This window comes from Crotalus tigris, unplaced genomic scaffold, assembly GCF_016545835.1.
Source record: "Crotalus tigris isolate CLP2741 ecotype Arizona unplaced genomic scaffold, ASM1654583v1 scf7180000024375.2447938, whole genome shotgun sequence".
Classification (NCBI taxonomy): Eukaryota; Metazoa; Chordata; class Lepidosauria; order Squamata; family Viperidae; genus Crotalus; species Crotalus tigris.
The window spans coordinates 2,411,222-2,436,380 of NW_024100545.1; the positions used below are offsets into that span (position 1 = coordinate 2,411,222).

Sequence of the window (25,159 nt, forward strand, 5' to 3'; positions counted from 1 at the left end):
GATGACAATTGTAAGTTACCATTAGGGCACCTGGATCCCGGCAACCATCCCAAAATACCAAGTGCTGATGCTGGGCTTACATTCTAGATTCCACAAGAAAGGACTAGAAAGCAAAAGGATTTGAATGTCTTACAAAATGGATTTTGTAGAGGGTGGACTAGAAGTCAAAATATGTATTTGGGGAATCTGAATCAATTTGATTGACATGGGTTGAGTTTTCTTTACACAAGCTGTCCGGGAATAAATAAGCCATTATTTAAAAAGGAGGATATTTGTAGCTCAGGATTGAAATGATGCGTCATAACCTGATGGTCTGGTTCATTCATCATGCAAGTGCCTTTTCAACATTCAGCGGTTAGTTCAAATTGGTGTGCAAAATTTCTATGGCATTTGGGGACTGGAGCTGCTACCCTAAGACCCTAAGTGTTATTTTCTTTGTTATCCCTTGAGCTTAAAAAGATAGTTAACTGACACCGAAATAACACAACCAGTTGCTGTGGTCTGCAGCACCCTCTGTGAACAGGTGGCTTGACGCTTCTGCCCTTCTGGATGGTAACCATTTCTGCTTGTAGGTGCAGGTTCATTCCCAAAAGACAGACTGGGCTTAGAAAAGCTGCACACATGTAAGGATTATTGTGAGGGAGATCAGTGTTTCTCAACCTTGACAATTTTAAGGCATGTGGACTTCAACTCCCAGAATTCCACAGCCAGCATTGCTGGCTGTGGAATTCTGGGAGTTGAAGTCCACATGCCTTAAAATTGTCAAGATTGAGAAACACTGATCTAATAGGTGCTGCTCTCCTACAGCCTGCAGGGGAATAATTTATAACTTAAGTGGAAAATGCTACTAAAAGCAAGCTCGTGGCTGGCTGGCGTCTGAAGGGTGGAAGGTCTGTTGAATCAAGCTTCACAGGCTGTCAAGTTGCTACATGGCTGATAAGGTAGACAAATAATGGACAAGACAACGCTTTTTCACACAGCAAGGACATTTGATCAATTTATGAAGCATCAAATATACATTTTCATATATACAAAGTGGAACTGATTGGGTGGGGGGGTGAGAAGGAAAGGAAACAAAAATACAGTCAATCTGAGAGAAGGGGCAGAGGGAAAGCCCCATGCTATAGAAAATACATGGGCTGGAGACACCACCCCCCTCGTAAAGGCTGGTATTTATAATATATATTATATACATGGAAATCTGTACAGCAACAAACCCAACACAGGAAGTGCAGTGCAGGGCAGGGACAAAGTGCATGCTCGGGGGTGGGGCACAGGGTGGGAAGACCTGACACGGGTTATTATGTGGGGGAGAAGAGGAACCCAGGACTTTGCAGGGTGGCACACAGAGGCCTGAGCTGCCACCTGATAAGATTCCTGGCTTCCCTCTCAAGGCTGTGGAGCATAATTGGTCGGCAGAGGGCAATGAAGCCTAGTGCTTCCAATCTGTAGGAATCAAGAAACCCTAAGCCTCCTACCATTTGCTCCTCTCCTAGTCTTCCCCCTTCCTCAAAAGAGTGAGAGAAATCTCACCTCACTCAGCTGGCTCCCCTTAGAGCAGTCATTTCTGGAAGTTTAACGGGGCAGCTGAGCAGAGCCTATACAGGCCAGAGCAAGCCATTAAGCCCAGCTTCTCCTCCCTGATGTTCTCTGTTATCACTGACTGAGCAATAATCTTCCTACTTCTGACTGGGGAAGATGGCAGTTGTAATTCAGAGAATCAAGAGGGCAGCGGGTGCGGCCAGCTGGATGAAATATTTTTAGCTTGGGCAACCTCTGAGGCTAGCCTAAATTTCTGCAGCCAGTAGAGCTAACCTTCAGAGGTGGCTAGTCTGAATTTTAGCATGGGTCACTGCTCTACTTTCCTAAGCTAGGGGGGGGAAAATAGTGTGCTTCTATTATTAGAAATCTGGGGAGCACCTCTTTGCATTTTTATTAAGCAATAAAATAATTTCTTCCATCCAAAATCCATAGCATATCCTTAAAAATATAAAAACAGGCACTGTTAATTCAGGCATCATTTCTTTAACTTTCTGAAATGATGACTTGATATCGTTAATCCAGCCTTTTCTCTCTTTGTCCAAAGCTAAAACCAGAAGAACCTAGAAGAAGCTCACCTCTAACATTACTAGGCAAGGTAGGTGAGTGGCAGAACAACGTAGCACCTCGAGGGAAGGAAGAAGGTGAGGTCTGGATGTGCCCCATAAGCTTGATTTGGGACAGCAGAAACCGGATGCCATCTTTTTCTGGAAACACAGCGCACAGGGATTAAAGTGCATCTAACTTCCCAAAGGAACTAATTGGGAGAGAATCCTACTCTGCCTCCTCATTACCAGGCATTAATGCACTGACTGGATGAAAAATCAATTTAGGAGAGAAGAGATCACAACAGTTTACTCTCCACTCTCCAATTCAATCGGGGGTGGGTTTAGAAAGCCCAAGAATATAGAAGTCTGTATCTTTAAAAACAGATTCAGTGCAAACCCCAGAGCAGGGGTGGGGAGAAGAAGGGAGTAAAAATAGCCCTTTATGAATAAGAACCGAGAGGGCAGGACACATTCCCTTCCCATGTCCCAGACTTCTCCATACTTTGGACTCGTCTCTTCCCCACAGATCCTTCACATCTCCCATCCGAGTCTCTTTCCTTTCTCTACTTGAAACAGCAGAAACTCACAAACTGTGCAAATTACCAAGACAGCCTCTCTTCATCGCCTCCCCAAAAGAGTAGGGGGCCCCAAGGACTCATCATCTCCACACGCTGCAGGTGACTGACAGATGTTTCTTTCTCTCTATGGAGCAAGTCAACAGGTAAGACAGCTTTGAAGAGGAAGAGCCTATTTTCCAAAATACAAAGTATTTGTCTAGTAATTGGTGACACTAGAAGGGCAAGAGAGGGAAGACCGATTGAAGGTATCTAGGACACCAAAACCCAGAAGCATCTTTGAGGAGCAACCTGCGCAAGGGGCATTGTGTAGGTAGGTGTAGATATTGCCTTTTCAGATATAATAAAGCACCTGCTTGAGTTTTTTTCCCTGTGGTAATGAACCCCCCCCTTGTTAGGGACAGGAAGGCCTACTCCCATCAGCACTAATATCAAAGTCAGAAGTTACTCAGCAAAAACAGTTGCTTAACACCGCAGCAGTTCCATGTCACAGCCAGGGGTTTGAAAGTGGGTATTAAATAAAACTGACTCCAACTGCTGTCAAGTCATGGCAATAAAAACATTATAGGTGAGAATGGGCAATATGATCTTTTCCTTGCTTGCTTATTCCAAAAGGGGCTGCTTTTCCCCAAATAAGGACAGATCATTGGGAAAAATGGAGGCTTATGAGGACTTGCAAGGTGAAAATGGCAGGCTTGAGAAGGGCTAAACTCCTGGTTCCTGCTGTACGTCTTCTGCACGCACATTTTCTGTGCCACTTTGCAGAATTTGACAGTGAACAAAATAGTGTATGTAGCCCCAAAGCTTCACCTATTGTCTTTAGAACTCTGTTCCATTTTCTGCATGCACTAGGGCTGTTTGCAATGAGGAAAAGTAAGTTCATGGTCCACAAGACCTATTAAAATCTGGGTTAATCAGATTAAAAACATGTTTTGGGGTAAAAAATGAGAGATTCTTCTTCAGTCATTCTTCTGAGTAAAAATTACATTAGAAAGCAGGATTCATAAATGCCATTTGCAGTTTAAACGTGACACATAGAAGGCAGCCATAGGGACTATCTGCTACCTATTAAAATTTTTAAAAGACAAAGCTTTCCCTCTTATCAACAAAAAAGAGAAAGAAGAAAAAAGACTTCTGAAAAGTCTTGTTTGGATTAGTGCTTTCTGGAGAGAGGATCTGAGCAGCTTAAAATATGAAAGTCCTTTATACAACTTCCTCTGCACATTAGAAACCAACACACTGGGCAAGATTGCCTGGGAGACTAGCTGGTATCCCACATACAGCAGGTACTATGATTACCTCTGCCCACTTCTGACAATGGGAGCATGTAGCAAAACCATATGACTGATTCCTTCCTTCCTTCCTTCCTTCCTTCCTTCCTTCCTTCCTTCCTTCCTTCCTTCCTTCCTTCCTTCCTTCCCATCACCCCATCATGAAGTGATGCTATCAGAAAAGAATTTGCTGCTCCCAAACACACAAATGTTACTAAAAGTTGGGATGAAAAATTTTACCTGTTTGGCCATACTCCTAAGACAACACAAACAGAAACTTGCTTTCCACGACACTGCAGCTTATGCTTTTGCCATCCACGGTCACCACAAAACTACCCTGCTGTCCGCAGATGCTCAGAAAAAGATGGTAGGAGTGAGGACAGATGACCCGCAAGGAAAAGAGGCAGAGCTCCCAAAAGCAAAGCCCATATGAAGCTGTACCCCCCTCAGGCCACGTGCGGCGTTGCAGGTCCAGGCTTTCTTCCTTTCCAAGGGATGCCCTCTCTCAGTTCTGATCCTAGGAAAAAGAGGGATGGGATGTGGAGTGGGGAGGAGGAAAGGGAATGGCCATAAAATCTAGACACCCTCCTGACCTCCATCCTTCCCCATCACTTCGGCTGGAACAGGGGAGGCCCCAAGCTCTGTTATTTATATATTTATAGATCTGCTATCAGTTCCATTGTGGTGGCAGCTGCTCACACAACGGTGCTGATTCTGTTGACCGGCTTAGGCTTGGGATTTGGGGGCCCTTGAGCAGGCATGGCTGGAGGACCCCCCTGGTGCATGGGCATGTGCTGGGCCAGAGGGGACGTAGGAGCGGCTGGAGAGTGGGGGCTGAGAGGCGTATGGGGCGATGGAGGGGGAAGAGGTGGATAAGAAGGGTGCGGGGGAATGGGAGAATGAGGTGGGGGCATTGGGGGTTGGCTGTGGTGTGGCGGATGGCCATGATGCCCAGGATATGGTCCCATGCCAGAGGGCAGAGGAGGTCGCTGTAGGAGCTGTGCGGGATGATGGCTGAAAATAAAGTGCTTTGGGGCCTGCTGCCTGTGCAGGGTGTGCTGCCCAGTGACCCCTGACTGATGCAGTTGCTGGGGGTAGGTGTGGGCCAGGGCATGCTGAGGGGCAGGGCTGTAGAGGGGCAACGGCGAGATGGGCTGGCGCCCATGAGGGAAGGGAGGGTGCTGGGAAGCGGCAGCAGGCATCTGGTGGCGCTTCTGCTGCCCAGGCCGACCAAGAGTGTAGTGGTGGTGGGGTTGTGGTGTCGGGAAAGCGGGCACTGCCTGCTTCTGAGGGGGAGCCGAGAGAGGAGGCTGCTGGGAATGGTGGTACCGCTGGACCTGAGGTGGCAGAGGGTTGGAGGGCAGGGCCAAAGGTGGGGGTGGGGGAGCTGGCTGCTGGGGGGGCGGGGGCTGCTGGGGATAGGGGGGTGGGGGCTGGGCAGAGGGGCTATGGCAGTACTGGGCATGAAGCGCCTGCAGCTTAGACTGGCCGACATCAGGGAGAGAGGGGTGGCTGTGATGTGGGTGGTGCTGGGGCAGATGATGGTGGGACGAAGACGCTGAAGAGGAGGATGCCGAGACCTGGCCAGGGGGAATCTGGAAAGGGCCCTTCCCACGCTTGCTGCCAAACAGGGAGCCCAGGAAGGAGGACGAGTTCGAGGGGGGCCGAGGCTGGGGCTTGTATTCCTCTGGAGGAGGTGGTGGCGGCACCCTCTGATGGGGATGTGGGCTGCTAATGATAGACCCCTGGAGGACACAAGGGATATGGGTGGAAAGGCAGAAGAGGAAGAGAGGAAGAGAAGGGAGAGAAAGATGGGGCATTAAACAACCGGTGTCTGTAAGCCCCCCTAGGCCGACAGTCTGGACTTCCCTAGATTTGCTCAGGCAGGCATGGCTCAGATTAAACTAAAAAGGTCTGGGAAAGGAAGCCAAGGTTCCCACAGCAAGGTAAGGATTCACATGCTCTTTGGCCTCCCTCTGGAGGTGGACAGAAAAGAAGAGACGGAAGCTGCAAGGCAGAAAGCGGGAGAAGGACGGAGGGACCCCACCTGCATCCCTCTCCTCCCTCCTCCACCCATCCTGGGCTGCTCTTCCTCTAGCCCACTTACTTCAATTGTGCTGTCCAAGGATCCCACGCTGTTACGGCGGCCCCGCTTGCCTGCAACAGAGCAGGGGTTAGCGAGACCTGAACTTCACCCCTTTCCCTTTGCGCCAACCCTCCATTCTGAAGGGGGAAGAAAGTGCCCCCATCCCATCCCACCAAAGCAGAGCAGCAGAGCAAAGGCAGAGTTAGCAGAGGAAAAGAGGGAAACAGAGTGTCTTGCCCTTGTTCACCTCATTTTAGTACATAGCAAGCCTCTTCTACTGCAGTACAATTACTTGGGTCGGGGTACACAGCTATCGTGCACCCATCACCTCCGACCTCTGCATTCCTCCTGAGACTCAGAGTGCAACTACATTTCTTCCTCACTCAAAGTTCGGAAGAGAGAAAGAGATCCATCCATCCATTCACCAGCTATTTGATAAATTCTTAACATTCCAAAATCCTGAGGATTTCTTATTCCTGAATCAGTTTTATGGAAGAGAAGTAAATGATGGAAATCTTCTTCCAGACATAAAGGGTGTTTTAAAAAAAAAACAGTAGAGGGAGCCATAATAATTATATTTTGGAGATAAACTGATTTCTGGGATGGAATTAAGTTTGAATGGAGCTGGGTTTTTAAGAGAGCTGTGACAGAGCCAGTTTTAACAAATTCAAATGCTAAAACCTTGTCCTTGGCTGCATTGCTCCAGCTTAAAGGTGGTGATGGGTGCTCCATCTTGAAAAACTCCCCTCATGCAAAATCTTCCTGCAAGTAGAAACCTAGGAAGCCAAGGGAGAAAGGTTCAGTCTGAATTTCTCCCTATTTTTTTTTTTTTACTTGCAGGGATTTCTGTTGTTCGTAAGAGAGCATCTGAAGTAAACAACCATTTAAAGCAGAGGTGGCCAGTCAACAGCCAGGACCCCACAAGCCCACAAATGCTACCAAAACCTGGTGGAACAGTAACACACCATTTTGAGGTAGCGTATGTATATTCATAGTTAGCTACAAAAGAGGCTTTTCATAGTTTTAAACAAGAACACTTTAAATCCCCCTCTGCCAATCCCGGAAAACCGAAAAAAGAAATCTCAAGTCTGTTGATTTAGCCAAGAGCCACAGCTCTGCTCACTGTGGCCCTTGGCTTCCCCAAAATAGTTGTCCACGCTCAATCCAAAACCTGAAGTAATACAGTTAGGAATTGTCCCGGCAGATCCTGTCAAATGCATATATTAGCTCAAATTCTGGAACCCAGAACCTGGATACCAGAAGGGCAACTATGCATTGCCAGCTGCATTCCTAGAGAGGCCTCCAGGAGACTGATGATGTCATCTGCTACATTCTGCCACACATTTCCGTTTCGTGGAATCTGGTGATATTCCTCTTAGGTTCTCCTCAGCATAAATGGAGAAATTCTGGTTCTTTCCTGATCTTCATCCCAGCCCTGAGCCTCCCACGGTCTCTTCTCCTAGAGCCATAGAGAGAACCTAGAGTCCTGAACCCCTGTCCCTCACCAGCATCAGAGAGGTCACGCAGGGAGCTATTGAGGGCACTTCTCTTCAGGCCCTCTCCCATAGTATAGGCATCCTCTAGACTGCTCCGGGTCAGGGTGCCATTCATGGTGTCCTTAGGCCCAGAAGAAGGAGAGGCGTTGGGGCGCATTACTCCTTTCTGTTTTTCAAGTTCCGCTGTGATGGAAGAATAAGACAGAAGCAGACTGGTTATTTACAGATCTTAGGATGGTGCCTCAGCCTTGAGTGACAGAGCAACCCCATTTCGGATTTATAATGGCGCAATGCAAAGGCTACGTTTGGAAATAATAGAGAAGTACCACGAATATTTGTGAAATATCCTCCCAGATGGAAGGACAATAACTTCTAAACACAGGTAGCTTATGCAATATTCCCACCTCACTTCTAAGCTTTCAAGTACTTGCCCATTTTCAAATACATTCCCTGTAATAACAATCTGGACCACAGCAGTTCTTCACTCACATTCCACACGGTATTTCTCCATCTCTTGCACTTCAGCAATGGACTCCCGCAGGTCACTTGTGAAGCGCAATCGATCCTGCAGACTGGGGGCATTGAAGATGATCAGGACTTTTCGTTCCCCACCGGGGACAGCTGAGAGTAGTTTAATCCCGTACTGGTAATCTGGTTGGAAGAAAGTCAGATGATGGGTGATGAGGAGTCTGTGGCAAAGCAAGGATGGCAATCATGAAATGGGCCAGAGTGATGGAATATTCCTGAAGGTTAGCCCAAGAATGAAGAACTGAAGGATATATAACAGCAAAGAACAAAGGCCCTTCAAAAGCTGGCTCACAGCAGGGAAGATAAACATGCCTGCCCCAGCTGGACAATTCCAGGCTAGTTTGGATTGCATTCTCAGCCTGCCTGGAAAGCACAGGGCAAGAAAGGTCTGGGTAGGTAGGGGATCCAATGACTCTGTTGTTGCTGTAGGAGGCACTGAAGGTCCAACAATTCTTCTTTAAAGGGGACTTAAAGGATCAAGATGGGGAGAAGGAGATAGATTATAATAGGAGCAAGTAGTAACGTATCATGGAGTCTGAGCCCAGAGAGAGGTGACTATAAGGCCTCCCAGTTGGGAATTTGGGCAGGGACACTCACAGGAATTCTGAAAGAGCTGTAGCTGCATCTCAACAAGTGGGAAGCTCTGGCGGAAACTGTAGGTCACAAGGATCTTCTTCTTTTGGAAAATCTTTGTCACCTAAATGGAGGAGAGAGAACCATGAGTCAACCGCCATGCTTCATTTCCTAATCTACAACTCACTGAAAAAATAACGTATACATTTATGTAATACTAAAGATATAAAACGGAATCTCTTTTCATATGGCTGGACGCAATTGACTCTAGCAACTTTTTAAAGAAAGTGCCACATGAGTCAGTCCAGTATTTTCATCTCACATTAGTCATAAACTGTACAAAATGAGTGTCTAATTCATCACAGGTTTTCACAGCAAACTGGGATGTAGCTGCATGGTGGAAGCTCTCGTTGATATCCCTCTCAGACACAGCTTTGAAATTCTAACTTTTAAATTGCTTTTTAAAAAACAATAATTTTACAACACTATGATGGCACTACCAGTCAAACGCCTTTCAAATGGGCATAAATTTTTAAAATTTCGTTTATATGTCTATCTTTTCTTCTTAAAAGGCCTCTTTCCTTCCCAGTAAGCAGTTTTACCAGAAAGCCCATTTTCATTATTCTAATCCATCAGTCTATCTCCAGCATTGAAATACTCTCAGTATTTCCTCTGTGACGTTGGCTCAACTAGATAGGCAAAAGAGAAAAAGAGATCCAGGATGTGGCAAGCCGGCAAATGGCCCAATTTGATAGAAACAGAGCCTGTCTAGGCCCCTTTGCTTCTCAACAACGCCCATCTTGTTCCAAGCCTTTCATCACCTGGGTTTTTCAAAACTTTTGCATGAGAAGACAGAAACTTTCCCAACTCTATCTCTTCCCAAAGAAGCTGAATTCCCTCACCCCCCCTTGACCTTACCACTAAGAGGTCATTGAAGAGGAAGACTTCCCTTTGGTGCAGGCCAAGCCTCTGGGGCCGGTTGGGATCGGGGACCTCATACAGCTGGCAACAGCACACCAGGCGCCTATGGGGCAGAGAGAGAACCTGGTGGGATAGAGAGGAAGAACATGCTGGGAACAGATCTGGAAAATAAGTGCTTGGGAAAGCTCTCTTTGCAAACCACAGTCGACCATCCCTGAAGACAGCTTCCACTCACCGGCTTTTTGCCCACAATCATGCGCTCAACTGCCTGGACCTGAGAAACGTGATCATCATTGGTGCGCAGTTCTCGGCTCTGTATCCGCTGGTAAATCCCTACCAAGAGGTCACGGGGAATATCCTCCCCATTATCAACCCCTGGCAAAGAAACCAAGAGGGGGAGTCAACAGAGAACAGAAAGGCCACATTTAGTCTGCCTAATAATACCGTAACCACATAGCATACTATTGTATGTTTTAGGCCTTGTAGGCCAGTCACAGCCTTATGCTTCAGTGTAATTTAAAAAATGAATTTTTGCAAGAAATTCATTCAGATCTCTGGCAAGATTTTATTTCACAGGTCCCTGGCAGCATATCATTAGGGAGGGAGAGGGGAAAAAAGGGAAGGGGAGCAACAAGTGCCACAAAGAGAAAATGAAAATGAATGACCTATGTAATAAGTGGTGACTTTGTTCTTGCACCATTTATCTCAAACCTGTCCTTTGCCACCACATGGCCCCCATAGATTGCATACTGACAAAAAAGCATTTTTCACACGCAAAAAATTGTTCAAAATAAACCCATATATCATTTTCAAAGCCTGCAACAGCCCTGAAAGTTAGGCTAGTACAATTCCCATATTGGGAACTGTGAGAATATATACTGCCACCAAACAGCCTACAGTAAAATAACAATAAATAGCTGCTTTGGAATTGCATCCAAGGCGCCTATGACTATTGATTCTTTCTTTGCTTTCTTTGTTCTATTTCTATTTGCAGGTCTTTGCATTTTGTGATTTTTCTCCCCAGTTCCTTCTCCTAATCTGTCTCCAGTTACTGCCACATCTACTATCTACACTTTTTTGTCTTTCTTATCGACAATGGTTAAGTCTGGGGTGTTATGGGGCAGGTCTGTTTGAAGTCTAAAGTTCAAGAGTATTGTAGCTTCTTCACTTTCTATTATTTTCACTATTTTATGGTCCATCAGTTCCTGCTTGCAAGCAAATAGTATTTCTTGCAGATATTCCAGTGCACCATTGCTGCTGCTTTCTCATGCTGTTGTTTATAGTCAGTTCTGTGTGTTACATTTTAAATTTACTGACAAAGAATTAAAGGGAGACTAGTATAGCTATTTCGAACTATTTAGTTCTCATCAGCTAGCAATTTCGAGCTATTTAGCTCTCATACTAGTCTCCCTTTAATTCTTTGTCAGTAAATTTAAAATTTAACACATAGTCTGTCGCAGAATGCGAGTGCCTGTGAAGGCTCCTAGATTGGGGCTAAAAGGCAAAAGCGGAAGCAGTATAGTCCATCCCATATTTGGGTAGACCAGGTTGCCCTGATAGATCTGTCTCACCGGAAAACACTTCAGTTCTATCTGCTCTTCTTGCAACGGCTAACTCTTAAACATTATTGGCATTGACAAAATCACCACCAGTCAATTGCAAAAGACAGTTTCTCTTGAAATAGCTTACATCCTTTGATGATACCTTTTATACCATCAAACAACATCTGCCTATCTCAGGTCCTTGGGAAGGATTCGATAGGTGGATAAAAGTGCCAGATCCAGTGTAAACATCTGGTTGACCATGCCACCAGACATAATAATCATAATCCTATCCAATTCAGCCCTGGGCAACATTTGTTCATAATCCAGAAAATTCTAGGTCCTAAACATTCCCCAGAAACATGATCTGGGCAACTTTTTCTATTATGGAAAACAGAGGTCTGTCAACCGAAGCTGTTCTTCAGTCCACAATATTCTGGCTATTATGTTTAATCCAAATTGATCTTCATTAAAAAAATCATTTAAAAAGCATTTGATCAAAACAATATCAATTTCTATTTTGAAATAAATCATACCATTGAGTTCAGGTTGTACTTCCTTACCATTTTAATTGAAACTGGTAGTAGCTTTGCTCATGGTAATGAGTTACATATAATCATACAGTGTGACAGCTGGAAGGAACCTTATAAATCATCCACTACTGCTGACCATCCAGCTCTTTAAAAACTTGCAGCAGGACACCACTGTTCCAGATAGAATATTCAGCTGCTTAACATTTCTTACCATTAGGAAATTCTTCCAAATATTCAGCCTAATCTTTTTTTTTAAAATAACAAAAGTCAGTGTTTGTTCTATCTCCAGTTTCAACAGACGGCTAATCATTTCTATTTTTCACTGGACAGTCTTCTCTTTGGAAGCTAAACATGACTGTAACTGGTTTTTTTTTCCATTCCTTAGTTTCCAGAGACCTTATTGTCCTGATAATTCTCCTTGCTTCACCTTCTTCATGTCCTTTTCAAAACACAGTGGCCGGAATTGAACACCGTACTCCTAATGCGGAGTAATCAATGCAGAGCACAAAGGTATGATTACATCCCACAGTCTGGATGCAATGCTGCCTAAGATTGTATCAGTCATTTGAACTGCTGCATCGTTGCTGGCTTATACTCAATTGGGGGTCCACTAGGACCCTTAGACCTTCTCATATACATTGCCCTCAAGCAGGTTCTCTTCAATCTTGTATCTCTGCATCTGAATTTTCCTACACAGATGAACAACTTAGATTTGTTCCAATATTCAAGCCTTCTGAAATATTTTTGAACCACAATTTTGCTTTTTAAGGTGTTAGCTATTTCCCCTAGCTTGAAGTCATCTGCAAATTTATTATAATAATTTGCTTTTTATATATTTTTATTTTCTTGTTTTTTCATAGTTCATTATTGCTGAGTCACCTCTAAAGAAAAAGGAGAGGCAATGTTTAAGATGACACCTTACTATTTTCATACCCAAAGCTTTGAGTAGCTTGTATTAAAGTATTGACAAATTATGTCTAGGTATTATAAATTTTGGACCAAAACAAGCAGAAGTCTGGAATGCGCAATCTCTTTCTTGCCATGTAATTAATTTCTTATTATCTTAATCATTTGCAATAATTAATGGCACTGAAGTCATGTCTCCAAAATTGCTGCAACCTTTTCTTGCATCTCTCTAGCTTCTGAGATTTTACCAAACTTGCTCACAAACTTGCAAGTATGTATTCTCAGCTTTGAGAACAAGGAAGAAATTGCTGGGTTTAAGGCCCAAGGTTCAAGCCTTCTGAAATAATTTCAAATCATGATTTTGTTCCTTAAGATATTACTCCTTAAGATATTACTCCTCCCACCAACTTGATGTCATCTGCAAAAATGATATAACAATTTGCTTATTCTTTACTTTTATTTATTATTTTTTCATAGTCCAGTATTGTTGAGTCACCTCTAAAGAAAAGAAAACTAAAAACTTTCAGAAACCAAATGGTGCATTCACCAGTTCACCATTTTCTGAGCTCCCACAGAATTACACATAAGTACAGACTGAAGAGAGCAGTGAATGACATATATTCTGCATGGGAATCAAAAGAAAAGCAAAGAAGCAACAGCAGCAAAGATGTTGGGAATTCCAGAGACTTTTTTTTAAAAAAAGAGGATTCTTACTTACCCCGCAGGTTTTTGATGAAGTCATCCAGCTTCATCTTCCTCTCTGCTTTGACACTGGGGCTATACATGTCAGTGTTGAGAAGGATGATGGCAAAAGCTAAGATGAAGATGGTGTCAGGGTTCCGAAACTGGCGCACCAATGGGGCATTGCATACACAGTAGCGCTGGCTGGAAGAAATCGGGTTGAGGTTATGACAAAGAAGCAAACAATTCAGATGGAAACGCACTTCTCAGTTCTCATGAACGGTACATTGGGCTCAAGCCATAGCCCACCATTAAAAAATATTGGTCATAGATACTATTTGAATATCTAAATAAACCTTTAGCCATGAATTTGCAGGTAATATATAAATATATGGGCATATTAACCTATTTATCAGTTTTAAGATATAAAATCAATTTTTGTAATGCTAATCGACTGAAAATTTAGATCATGAATCTTTTGATTAATCTGATTAATACAGCCTTACCAACTGATTCATGTATTAATATATTCAAATATTAATTGGTAATTTGTTAAATTTATATGCCACCCATCTCAGGGAAACTATGAGTGGCTGAAACAATGCTGAAACACCAGTGCCTGGTAAACCATGCAACCATTAGTTAGAAATGAATACTGACTATCTATGAGGTGAAGGAAAATGGAGATTACTAACAACAGACTTGTAACAAATTGTGCTTTTATATCTGCAGCATTTTGATTTAACTTAACCAGGAATTCCAGAGTCACTCCAAAACCTGACTTCATACTTTCCACCGAAGAAGGGAATTCTAGCAATATTTTAAAAAGGGGGAGATTTTGTGAAGGTGTTTCACTAAGTGTGAATGCCAGGCAAGTAAGACAAATGAGGAGGGAGGGACTGATCCATAGAGAGGAAGCTCATATTCTCAAGGCTGCTCCCAGTATTTAGGGAGTTAAGCTCCATTTCTGAACATGCTTTCCCATGTGAACTACACCTCATTATTCTGTCCAATTCTCTTGATCTCTGCTTCTTAAAATAAATTCTCCAGTCCTGCAATTATTTCATAAAAGTGCAGCTGGTGGTAGCAAAAGAAATAAGACATGCTATGGTATTCTTAAAGACTAAGTTCTTCACCTTAAGCCTGACAAATTACTTCACTTATTCAAGATGATTGGCTGAAAATCTTATCACACGCTGGCCTGTGGTGCATTGTATTTCTCTACAATGGAAAAAAGACTGCTGTTTTTTGTTTTTTTTTACCGTGAGCATCCTTTCAGTGTGAGAGTAGATGGTTTTGTCAGGCTCATACATTCGCATTCTACTCTGATAAATGGACTGAGTGGATGAGACTGATGCCAATAGATACAGGCAGACAGGCAGACATATTAAACATATCACAACATGTTTTATACACTGTGGAAATAAGCCTGCACACCTAGGAGACTTGTGTCTATAAAACCTATGCACAAGAATCAATACACCAATATTCCCTTTCATTATTAGCAAACCAACATCTTCAGCCAGCCTGATATTAGAAAGAACCAATTAGCTGAATATACCAGCAGGCTAGCAGAAGCTCAACAAGAAATCTACAAGAATGATAGCTGAAGAACAAAATTTGATCCAAGGTATTGGAATTACAACTTCCACTGATCATATCCAGCATCATAAATGTTTGCTAAGTAGGACAAAGGACACAAATGACTAAACATACATGATGATATTAAGCAAACAATATAAATTAGGGAGTTGCATCAGACATTGGGACACAAAAACATAATCATAGCATTTACATCAGGGGTTCCCAACCGGGGGTGCTCACACTCCCTGGGGGTGCTCAACAATATTCCAGGGGGTAAGAAAATGTGGGTTTTCAAAATTATAGTGTATATGCATAATTTGTTGCTGTTGTTTTGATCTTTTGTAAGGGGTGCAAGAATATATCAGAAGCGTTCTAGGGATGTGGAGTATAGAAAAGGTTGGAAGCCACTGATTTACACGATGCCACCATCACATGTGCTAACTTGAGGATATGATTTGCTGCACAAGTTGCTGTCAAGCATGGTCATAGACAATACAAATTCACAGGGATTTTTGGACAAAGCCATACATTTCTATTGCCTGTGGTCTGTTTTCTAGACTAATCTCTCCTCTCATACTTCCAAATGCTAAAGGAAACTGTGGAAAGATGGTTCCATCTTCAACATACCTGAAGGCCTCAATGAGACGCTCCACCTTCTGGGCCTCACCTTGCACCCGAATGTGTGACTGGAACTTTCTCAGGGCATCATCCAGGTCCATGCTGGAGAAGTCCATCTCATCTACAACACAGCTATGAAGCAGAAAAATACAGGGAAGGAAAAGAGACACATTGGTTCAGTACAAATAAGGTTGAGCACCGGGAGACCATGAGCTCTTATCCCACCTCAGACACAAAATGAGTTGTGTGACCTTGAGCTAGTCACTCTCTCAGCCCTAGGAAGGAGGCAATGACACACCACTTCCAAAAAACCCTGCCAAGAAACCTATAGGGACTTGTCCAGGTAGTCACCAGGTGTCTACAATGATTTGAAGGCATGTATGCACACACACACACACACACACACACACACACACACACACGTATAAGGATATTCCTTCCTTTGTCCATCTTCATTTCCAAGTCCATATACTTCCTTTAAAATGCTCATATAAACAGTAAGGCTTACTTTGAAGAAACTCTTAGAAATCCCTTCACAATTTTTAAAAGCAGTTTGTAGGATAAGAAAGAAAATAATGGATCACTTTATTTAACCATTTCTCTCAGCACAAAATGCACTACATCCCAAATTAGTAGCTGATTCTTCTAGAGACCATTCAGAAAGAGAAATTCCGCAAGCATGATTACTTCTTTGATGATGTTTAAATTGTTGCTTTCTTGTAAAATTTGTTCATTTCTCTCTTCCAACAGACATCTTTTAAAAATATCTAAGAATAAGTAATATGTCTTCTTTTCTAAAGGCCAATATTTTATCTAATCTAAAGTCATTCTCTACAAAAGTTCTCTTGTCTTCAATAGCATGAAAACAGCAAGTTAATATTAAAAACAAGCAAGTTATAGCTTTACATAAGGCTTAGGGTCCAGGTGGACTGTACGAAGCAAAATTGTGACAATGGGAAGGAAAAATGTGTAGATCTCCTTACTCAAGTACATCTCGGTTGAACTGCTTCTGCCGGTTGCCAAGAAATTCTCCAATCATCTGCCGGCTCAGCCCCTTCCGCTCCAGGATAAATCGGGCCACGCCCACCGGCGTATCCGACAAGAAGCCTCTCTCAATTAAATACTGGATCCCCTTTTCTGGTTTCCTGCCAGTGGGATGAGAAGAATTCATGTATTCATACTTGCCTGAAATTGCTTTTGTCCCAAACCCATTTTCCTTCCATCTCCTTTATTAGAGAAGAAACACTGACCCTTTTCCAAATAAGCTTCTGTTTCCAAAAAAACACTATAACTTTGTCTCTACTGTATATTAAAATTCTAGATATTCACTATGAAAGTATCCTGAATGCCCAGCCTGATATAGTTTTGTATCATTTATCTGGGAGAATAAGAAAGCTAGTGAAAGCGTCCTTAGTTATGGAATGTTAGTTATATTTATTGCAGTTTGCTAAACATTATAGAGAGTTAATGAGTTTTCGTTCATTTTGATCCCTTCCCTGAATTCCATCGGTCACATTACCAGATCCAAGACTGAATTAGATTTATAATAATAATAATAATAATAATAATAAAGTTGGAAGGGACCTTGGAGGTCATCGAGTCCAACCCCCTGCTCAGGCAGGAAACCCTACACCATTTCGGACAAATGGCTATCCAGTCTCTTCTTAAAAACTTCAAGTGTTGGAGCATTCGCTGCTTCTGGAGGCAGGTTGTTCCACTGGTTAATTGTTCTAACTGTCAGGAAGTTTCTCCTTAGTTCTAGGTTGCTTCTCTCCTTGAATTAAGGAGATTATGAAATGAGATTATGCAGAACCAGATATTCCTCCTTTAAAGCAGCTACAGAAAGCCCCACCAAGCTGACATATGAGGTTTCATTGCCATAGTTGGCAACAGATTGATGAGCCTTCAGGTGTGCTTACTTACACATGGTATAAGAAAGAGCTGGGGAGAAGATGTAGGTGAGGTGGGAATTAAGCCATCCCATTTACACCTACTGCCTTCCAGATGCTGCTGCTAGCCAGAGGGCTGGAGAAGATGGGATCTAAAATCCAGAATCTATGAAAGTAACCTCCACACTGACTTCGGTCAAAGAGAAGAGTATTAATATTTCAAATAAATGGACTGTTCAGATGGCTTGCTAGATAAATTATATTTTTTTAGTATAATTAATGATGTCACTTGAGAAAGTAGGGCCATTCTTTAAACCCCCTTTTCCACTTGGGGTGAGAGATTGGTTTTCTAAAGCCTTAAATAATAAGGAAGGAAAGATTATAAGGCTGAACATTGCCATTTACCACTGAATATTCACAGTATGATCCTATACGTAGAAAAGGGGGGGAGGCTTGGAAAAAATGGAATGGGGGGGCAAGTTGTTCAGCCATGCTTGTGATCTGATATCTCGAAGCCTCAGTAACTTAGCTGATAAGGAGCAGTGAAGGCCTCAGAAGGCAGAAATATTCAACATCTTTTTAAAGTCTGTTCTTCCGGAAGTCTATTCTGCCACCAACCGAGCTCCCTTACAGCCACAAGATGTCAGCATCACCCTTTTCATTCTCTGTTTCTCCAAAACACATGCTTGAGATTTTTGAAAAGAGGTCAGTGGTTGGGGAGGGGGAGGGGGCAGGGGCAGACAAGGAATTTCTGTATCCACAAGAAATTAAGTGGAAAGCAGTCAAGCGCCACCAAGCCATACCTTACCAGATTCTTTTTTCTGATTGCCCAGAATGTAATAGTTTAAGGGACAAGTATGAGGCATTAAATTAAAGGTGCTCCAGGGATTGCATGTCCCACTTGGTGCTGTTAAAACCTTAGGACTCCAAAACAGAGAACATAATTCTCTGAGCTGAGAAGAGATAAGCAACAGGAGGCAGTGAGCTTAGACTTGTGGGCATGAGCAGCTTTTGCTCACGATTACAGGTTTTAGAGCAGAGAACTTCCTCACAGACTGTTGTCCTCATCTATTAATCTGTGTTTAAGTCTCGGGGAGGTTTAGATTTCCTGCCTTAGGTACCAAAAGGCCCTATCATGGACCAGACTAATTCCTCAATTGCCAGATTGAAGGATGCACACAGAAATAAATGCTCAAGGATCGCCTCCAGGAGGAAGGGCACAGAGATTTCCTATCCTGGCACATTGCCCCAGGCTTCAATGTGAGTCATGATTCCAGCTGGTTAATGTGATGTGACAGCGGGCTTCCCAGCCCCCAAGAGCCTGCTTCCTGCCAGTGATAAAGATGCTGTCTGGCTCAACAGCAATTAAAGCTCTAAGGACCAGAGGTAGCTAAAACCTAAGCCTTCCACCATCACTTTTGCTTTGACCTAAAGACCTGATAGACACTGTAGGAAGCAGCCACTCAAATGGAATAGCTGGGGAAAAGCAACAGGGGCACAGAAAGGTATTAGGTGAGGTCTCCACCTTCAGACTGGCAATGGTCCTGTCCTTTAAAAAGATGAAACTCTCCCCTTATCATTTATCTTACACCATCAGGCTGGAAAAAAATTCATTTGCTTAAGTTTGGTATAGCAGAGCCCATGTTGTTGTTGTTTTATTAAGGTAGCAAAAGGTAGCAGTAGAAATAGGTAAAAAGGAGATAATGCTATATATTTAGGATTGAAATCTCATGTTTCAAAATTTGGGGATGAGAGAAGGAAAGGGAATCAGATTTTTGGAAAGCACAATTCCAAGTAAAATCCAGTTGCTAAAATAACCATCCTTCAGGTTGTCTACTGGGTGTCTCTAGGAAAACCTTCAGAAATAGAAGGCTGCATGCGTGAAGATTAAGAATTGTTGCCCAACATATATATATATACATACTGTGGGTATCCATGTTTTTAAAACTCCATAAAATATTCAATTTTTGACCAGCAGAAATCCTTCTATAATGTGACCTGTTTATTTCTTGTAGACCATATTTCATTCAGACGATGCCCAGACCATTAAATTCTGCTCCTTATGTGTTATTTATATACTCCATTGGTGATCCAGACTATACAAAGAAAAGAGTCTTCCCATACTGCCTATCTTTTGGAGAGCAATTTGGAAGTTACAATAGGCAGAAGGATCTCAGTCAAATGGCTTTGCTTCAAAGAGAAGGCCACAGCAATTCTGTAAGACAGTTGGACACGGGGATATACCCAATGCATCCTTGGTGATAAAGACTGGGCTTGTACCAGGGAGATCCAAATTCAAGTCGCCCCTTGACCCCTGAGCTCACTGGCCAGCCATTCTTTTTCATTATAATCTAATCCACAGGAGATGAAATTAGCTACAGGTACAGCATGTCACTTGGAGCTCTCTGAGAAAAGATGACAGATGTTAAGTAGCAAAAAAAACAAAAGTGAAAAAAACACTCAAAGCTGACATAGCACTTCTGTCCTCAAGTCAAAGAGCTACTCAAAGTCATCCCCCCGCCCTGCCCATGCTAAATCCAGCTGGATCTCTGTAAGCCAGACCAGCCCTGGAGCCTAACACAGCCTTCTGCTGAACATGCTTAAACTACTGTTTTCCTCATAGCGCTCTGCCCACACCAGTCATACTTGTTGAAAAGGTTGAGGCCGATTCGGTACTGGCGGCGCTGCACCACGTCATTGTTGAAGGCAGGAGAGTCCCAGCTATGCCGCGTCTCACGCTGGTAGGTCTGCTTGCAGGGCCCGACAGTTGTTGTGGTGGCTGGGGCAGGTGGTGGCGGGTCACGCAGGCTGTCCCGTGAGGAGGATCCTGAGCTGCAGTTGATGGTCTCGTTGGAGTTGGTGGTGCTGTTGAGGCTGTCGTTGTCGCCATCTGAGTTGTCCGGCGGAGGAGGCGGAGGCAGGCGGCCTGGGGCCTGAGGAGGTGGGATGGGCAAAGGTGGAGGAGGCTGGCTTTGCTCGGGATGATAATGGCGGTGTGGGTGTGGGGAGCGGGCAGGCCCGCCAGGATGTTTGAGGGTGCCATGGGGGCTGCAGCCATCTTGCTCATACATGAGCCCCCGACTGAGTGAACCCCGATCAGAACGGTCGCTCAGATCCACTGAGCTGTCACTGGGAGGCTCAATTGTGAGCAAGGGCAGGTGAGCGCCCCGAAGGCGGTAGTCCCGGCATTCCATGCAAGGTGTGCTGCGCCGGCTCCCACCCCCATTCTCCCGGTTGTCCTCCCGCTGGGGCACCCCCCAGTACTCCGGCCGGGGGGGTGGTGGGAGGGGCACTCCCGGAGCAGGCTCTGGGGGCTCAGTGCTGGGGGGGCGCTCCAGAGAGAGGGGTGACGTGAGAGCGCCTTCGTCCAGATAGAGTGTGACATCACTGAATGAAGTGGCAGCACTGTCACCCTGCTGCTCCTTGGATTCACTTTTTTCCAAAGTGGGGCCACCAGGTCCTCCCTCCTGGCCAAGTGGGTGGCAGTTTAAAGCTTCATCAATCGATTCTGCCAAGGACTTCACCTATGGAGAGGCAGAAAAGGAGGTCAGCCAGGGCAGATTCTCTTTGACACTGTAATGGTGCGGGAGACTGGAGGAAGAGCCACAGACTGGACAACAGTCAGATAAGATGCAGATTAGTTTGCAGAAGGAATGGGGACATGGAAAATGTCTCAGAGGGGAACCTCCCTAATTTCTCTGACTGTAAAAAAAAAAGGGGGGGGGGGAACAATGGGCTTTCAGATTTGCAAGAGTCTATTAATGTAACCTTATCCTAAGGATAGATCTAATACTTTGGGGTGTGCTTCTTAACTGGACTACCTCGCAAGGCTGACAGGGGCTCAGTACATACTGTGAGAAAGAAGTGGGAAAAAACAATTCTCTACTGATTAAATCAATCCTGTACCTTATTTTAATTAATGAACTCCCATTTGAATAATCTTTTATGAAACATATGGTACTGCAACAGTGAGAAGACAAGTAAGTTACCAATGCAGAATGCAGAATTGTTATAGTATCAAGCTCATTATAGTATTGATGTACTGAAATGAAATCTGTGAACACAAGTGATCCAAAGCATGATTTATAGGCAAGATGCAGTTAATAGTTTTATTCACACTAAGTTTCTTCAGTACTGCTGTGATATTGTTTTTCTTCCATTAACTGGGAAAACATAGGATTCCATACAAGGTTTTCATATAATCTCTCCTATTTGCAAGGACTTTTGTTTGACATTTCCTTCAGTGCTATTGGGGGTGGGTGGGTGGGAGTCATCTGCAGTGCAATGTCAACTCGTGCTGTTGCTTTCCATGAGTAAGTCTGGGACACAGAATGGCAACCCAAGAGAAAGAAGCTAATGTTTCATTGCCATCGGTTGCAAGATTCAGCATAATACGATGAAGTGAGAATGGAAATATTTTCCATTCAGATATTCAAAAACCCCAAAGACACCTATGAATTTACCTGAACTTACTTATTTGGTACACAGTATTTCAGGCTTCAGAACAGTCTATGACTTGGAGTGAGTAGAGATTGCTTCCAGATCAGTAAGTACCATAAAGTAGTTGTTACACATTATATGAGAAGTCATTTTGAGGGAGAAGTATTAGGCCCATTATCATCTCTTTGTTGTCGTGTCAGAAAAATTGTCCATCTTGTTACTCATTTGCCAAGGCTAAAAATCAGTGCTTTTTAAATGAGACTCAAGAGGCTGTTTTCTGTGCCAAGGAATCCCTAGATGCAAAACTCAGACAACCCCTGGATATAACTCTTCCCTGCCATTTAATGGTCATCCGAGTTTTTGCAACCCAAACATGGTACAAAAAGCTCTGGGAGTATCTAATCCTGGGCAGAGCATGAAGAGGTTCTAACATGGTGAAACAGCAGAAACTAACATAAATGGTATTAAAAGGAACTCGGATTGTTAACCAGTCTATAAACATAATTTTAATAACACTAAAGTATGTTAATTATTTGATGCTGAACTTGATTGGTTATCCCTGTACTTTTGCATTCCACAACAGAAATACGCCATTAATTCTCTGAGGAGTATCTACTGTGTATGAATTAGTTGCGGTTCCTAGGAAGAGTCAGTAAAATAGAATTTCAGAGTAGAGGTGAAATTCCAACGAGGGATTTGCTAAGTCATGATCCATTTTTTATAGCTTGTCTCGGTATATACAGAACAATTATTCTTGCTGCTAATAAGAGGGTGAAACTTTGCGGCTAAGAATTATGATTGTAACATATTCAAAACCAACAAACCAGTGAGCCTTGGCGTTGTACTCATTAGTTTTCCAACATTTCTTTCCATTTTTTTTTCCTGAAAGAGGCTTACAAAGTAAAAACCACTACAACTGAAAACTCAAGTAATATCAAGGCAAAAATCAAGAAATGTTTCAGCTTCCAATGCAATCCCAAATGGGATTATCTTTTCTAAAACGGCTCATCCTGATTAGGGGCAGAAGATTTGTGAGGACACAAGGTTCCCTTTGCTTGCCCTGTGGGGTTATAAGCAAATGAATTCTTGCTGCTTTGCCTGGGGGGGGAGGGAAGATGTGGGTGAAGTGAGCTGCAAAAACAAATGAAAACATCAGCTTTGCCAGCTTCAACTGAGCCTACTTTGAAGTGGAAACCTGGACCGTGATGAAATAGAGCAGTTTTGCCCATCCTCTGCCTCTCTTCTATGTAGATGAAGCAGAGCCTAGTTGCAGCATAAGGAAAAGGCCCTTCAGGCCAAACATGAGACTCACAGGCTGGGGGTCCCCTTCTATGCATTGGCTTAGTTCAGGGGGCAGCAGAAGATACTTTGATAGCAGAGAAACAATGAGGTTTTGGGAAGGTCTGAAGAAGCATCAATGAAGCTGGAGAAGACAAAAAGGTCTCATTTGGGCAAAGAGTTTTAGAGTTTCAGGGAAAACTACCTGCTTGGAGAAGGAATCCTCCAGCTCCGTGATGTCATTGCAGAAGCCTCCAGAAGAGGAATGCAGGGAGACACCGTCCAAGCCAGCCCGGCAGGAGCCACCGTAGGGAAGGCCATGATCCAGCAGGTGAGGTCGAGCAGTAGCCATGGAGCCCTCATCCAGAGAGGCAGGTTTGCCTTCAAAGTAAGGGGCATTCTGGGCCTTGTCATATTCCTCAAACGAATATTGCATCCGCATGTTGGACAGGATGATGCGCCGTGACATACGGCTCTCTGATGCCGAACTTCTTAGACGCTCAAACTTTTTGTTCATGCGGTACTGGCGAAAGGCTGTTTGAATTGTACGAGCTGCCCGCCGGCTCAAGAAATAGCCCCCATACTTCCGCTCCAGCATCTCCACCTATGATGGGTATCAATAGGCAGAAGGGATTCGGAAAAGACAAGAAGGAGATGAGTGAGGAGAATAGGAAAATCGGAACATGAAGCTAAGAACAAGCCAAACAGCCAAAAAAGCTGGGATCTGAGCAAGATATCACGCAGGATTTTCTCAGAGCAAAAGGAGCCACAAGATATTGTCAATTTCCTCCAAAGAAATACATGAAGCAAGCTCAATCCAAAGCAGCCTATTGGTGTAGGGATGGCTCTTGAGTATTATGTCTTCAGGTCCTCAGGCACAGGCTTTCCCTCACTTGTTTTTTAACTGGAGGTGCTGGGGATTGACCTACAGCAGTGTTTCTCAACCTTGGCAACCTATTATATATTATGATGCATAATATTATATGTTAATACTAGAGCATGTGTTTTGCACATGGAAGGTTTGTAGGTCAGTGCTTCTCAACCTTGGTAACTTTAAGCTGTCTGGACTTCAACTTGTTGGCTGAGGAATTCTGGGAGTTGAAGTCCAGACATTTTGAAGTTGCCAAAAATGAAAAACATTGACCTGCAGAATTCTTCATGTGAAAAGCATATGCTCTAGTATTAAGCACTCTTTCTTAGGGTTTCTGCCTCTGTCTGCCCTTCCAATTTACAGATATTGGATCTTTAATCTTTTAAAGGCTTTTGTGGGACCATGTTTTCCTATTTCATAGATAGTTCCCACATTGACTGAATCTACAAAATCCTTTACTGCAGCCTTCAGACAACTCCCAAAATGCCCCACATTAATGCTGACTCACTGGACTTCAAGCAAGCCACAGGATCTTATTCCTGCACATCAGGAACCCCAGAAGCAAGGGTGCTCTCAAAGCTCAGCACAATCTATGACCAGATACCTTTTTGTCCTGAAGATCCGTTGAGAGCTCATAGCTGTCTGATAGTGCTGATCGTTTACTATCCTCCTCTTCCTGCTTCCTCAGCGCCACGCTGGCTGGCTGTAGCCGAGCTCGCTGGGCCCACGGAAGACCTGGTGACGGAGCGTGACAGACAGAAGAGGAAGATGGCACTAAATCATAGTGCTCAACCTTGGTCACCTCAGGGATACATCGGTATGGCTGACTGCCCACACTATCCACTATAGTTCCTGCCTCGCTTCCTGGAGGGTCTCCTTCCACACTGCAAGAAAGAGAAAAAAGGCTACATGAATGTGAATGAACAAAGGTTTTTTTTAAAAAATCATAGAGATCAAGAGTGTACCAACACCGTTTTGAACTCAGAACACTCCTCATAATGCTTGAAACCAGCCATTTTGCACTTGCAAGCAGTCACTTTCTTCTCAGAATGGCGGCTCCATGGAACATTTTGCACTCCCTTAGCAGCAATCCATCAATACTGTACTTTTGTACTATTTACTGTACCTTTCTCTCACATTATAGACCAATTCAGCCATGGAGAACTACAATTAATCTGTTGCACAAATTCTTTCATTGAACAAATTTCACAAATCCCTACTACAGATAGTCCTTACTTACTGACTGCCTCCTTCGCTGACTGTTCCAAGTTATGACGGCAC

General features: G+C 43.7%; 1 protein-coding gene across 4 annotated transcripts; it reads right to left on the reverse strand.

Moving 5' to 3' along the window:
• Window positions 1-968: 968 nt before the first annotated feature.
• LOC120301273 (IQ motif and SEC7 domain-containing protein 2-like) lies at window positions 969-24,896 on the reverse strand. 4 transcript variants are annotated; one of them, XR_005554854.1, is made up of 14 exons: window positions 24,483-24,890; window positions 23,213-23,611; window positions 19,936-20,813; window positions 16,384-16,545; window positions 15,410-15,532; window positions 13,236-13,402; window positions 9,773-9,912; window positions 9,535-9,660; window positions 8,641-8,740; window positions 8,005-8,166; window positions 7,525-7,698; window positions 6,701-6,795; window positions 6,041-6,090; window positions 5,589-5,678 (listed from the first exon to the last, which is right to left on the reverse strand). XR_005554854.1 is itself a non-coding variant. In XM_039328290.1 (13 exons), the coding sequence occupies exons 1-13, from the start codon at window positions 24,873-24,875 to the stop codon at window positions 4,629-4,631; spliced, it is 3,924 nt and encodes a 1,307-aa protein (XP_039184224.1). In that variant the 5' UTR covers window positions 24,876-24,896; the 3' UTR covers window positions 969-4,628. The 4 variants fall into 4 exon arrangements, 3 of the variants coding, with proteins under 3 accessions (XP_039184224.1, XP_039184227.1, XP_039184225.1); XM_039328290.1 differs by lacking the exon at window positions 6,701-6,795 and having other exon boundaries at window positions 969-5,678; window positions 24,483-24,896; XM_039328293.1 differs by lacking the exons at window positions 6,041-6,090; window positions 6,701-6,795 and having other exon boundaries at window positions 5,525-5,678.
• Window positions 24,897-25,159: the final 263 nt, after the last annotated feature.

Excerpts from the sequence above, each read along its gene's own strand:
- LOC120301273 (XM_039328290.1), bottom strand. The coding sequence starts at position 24,875 with ATGAGGAGTGTTCTGAGTTCAAAACGGTGTTGGTACACTCTTGATCTC. Across the intron at positions 9,661-9,772 it reads TGATTGTGGGCAAAAAGCCG|GTTCTCTCTCTGCCCCATAG; the intron begins GTGAGTGGAAGC and ends CTATCCCACCAG. Across the intron at positions 7,699-8,004 it reads GGAGAAATACCGTGTGGAAT|CGGAACTTGAAAAACAGAAA; the intron begins GTGAGTGAAGAA and ends CTTCCATCACAG.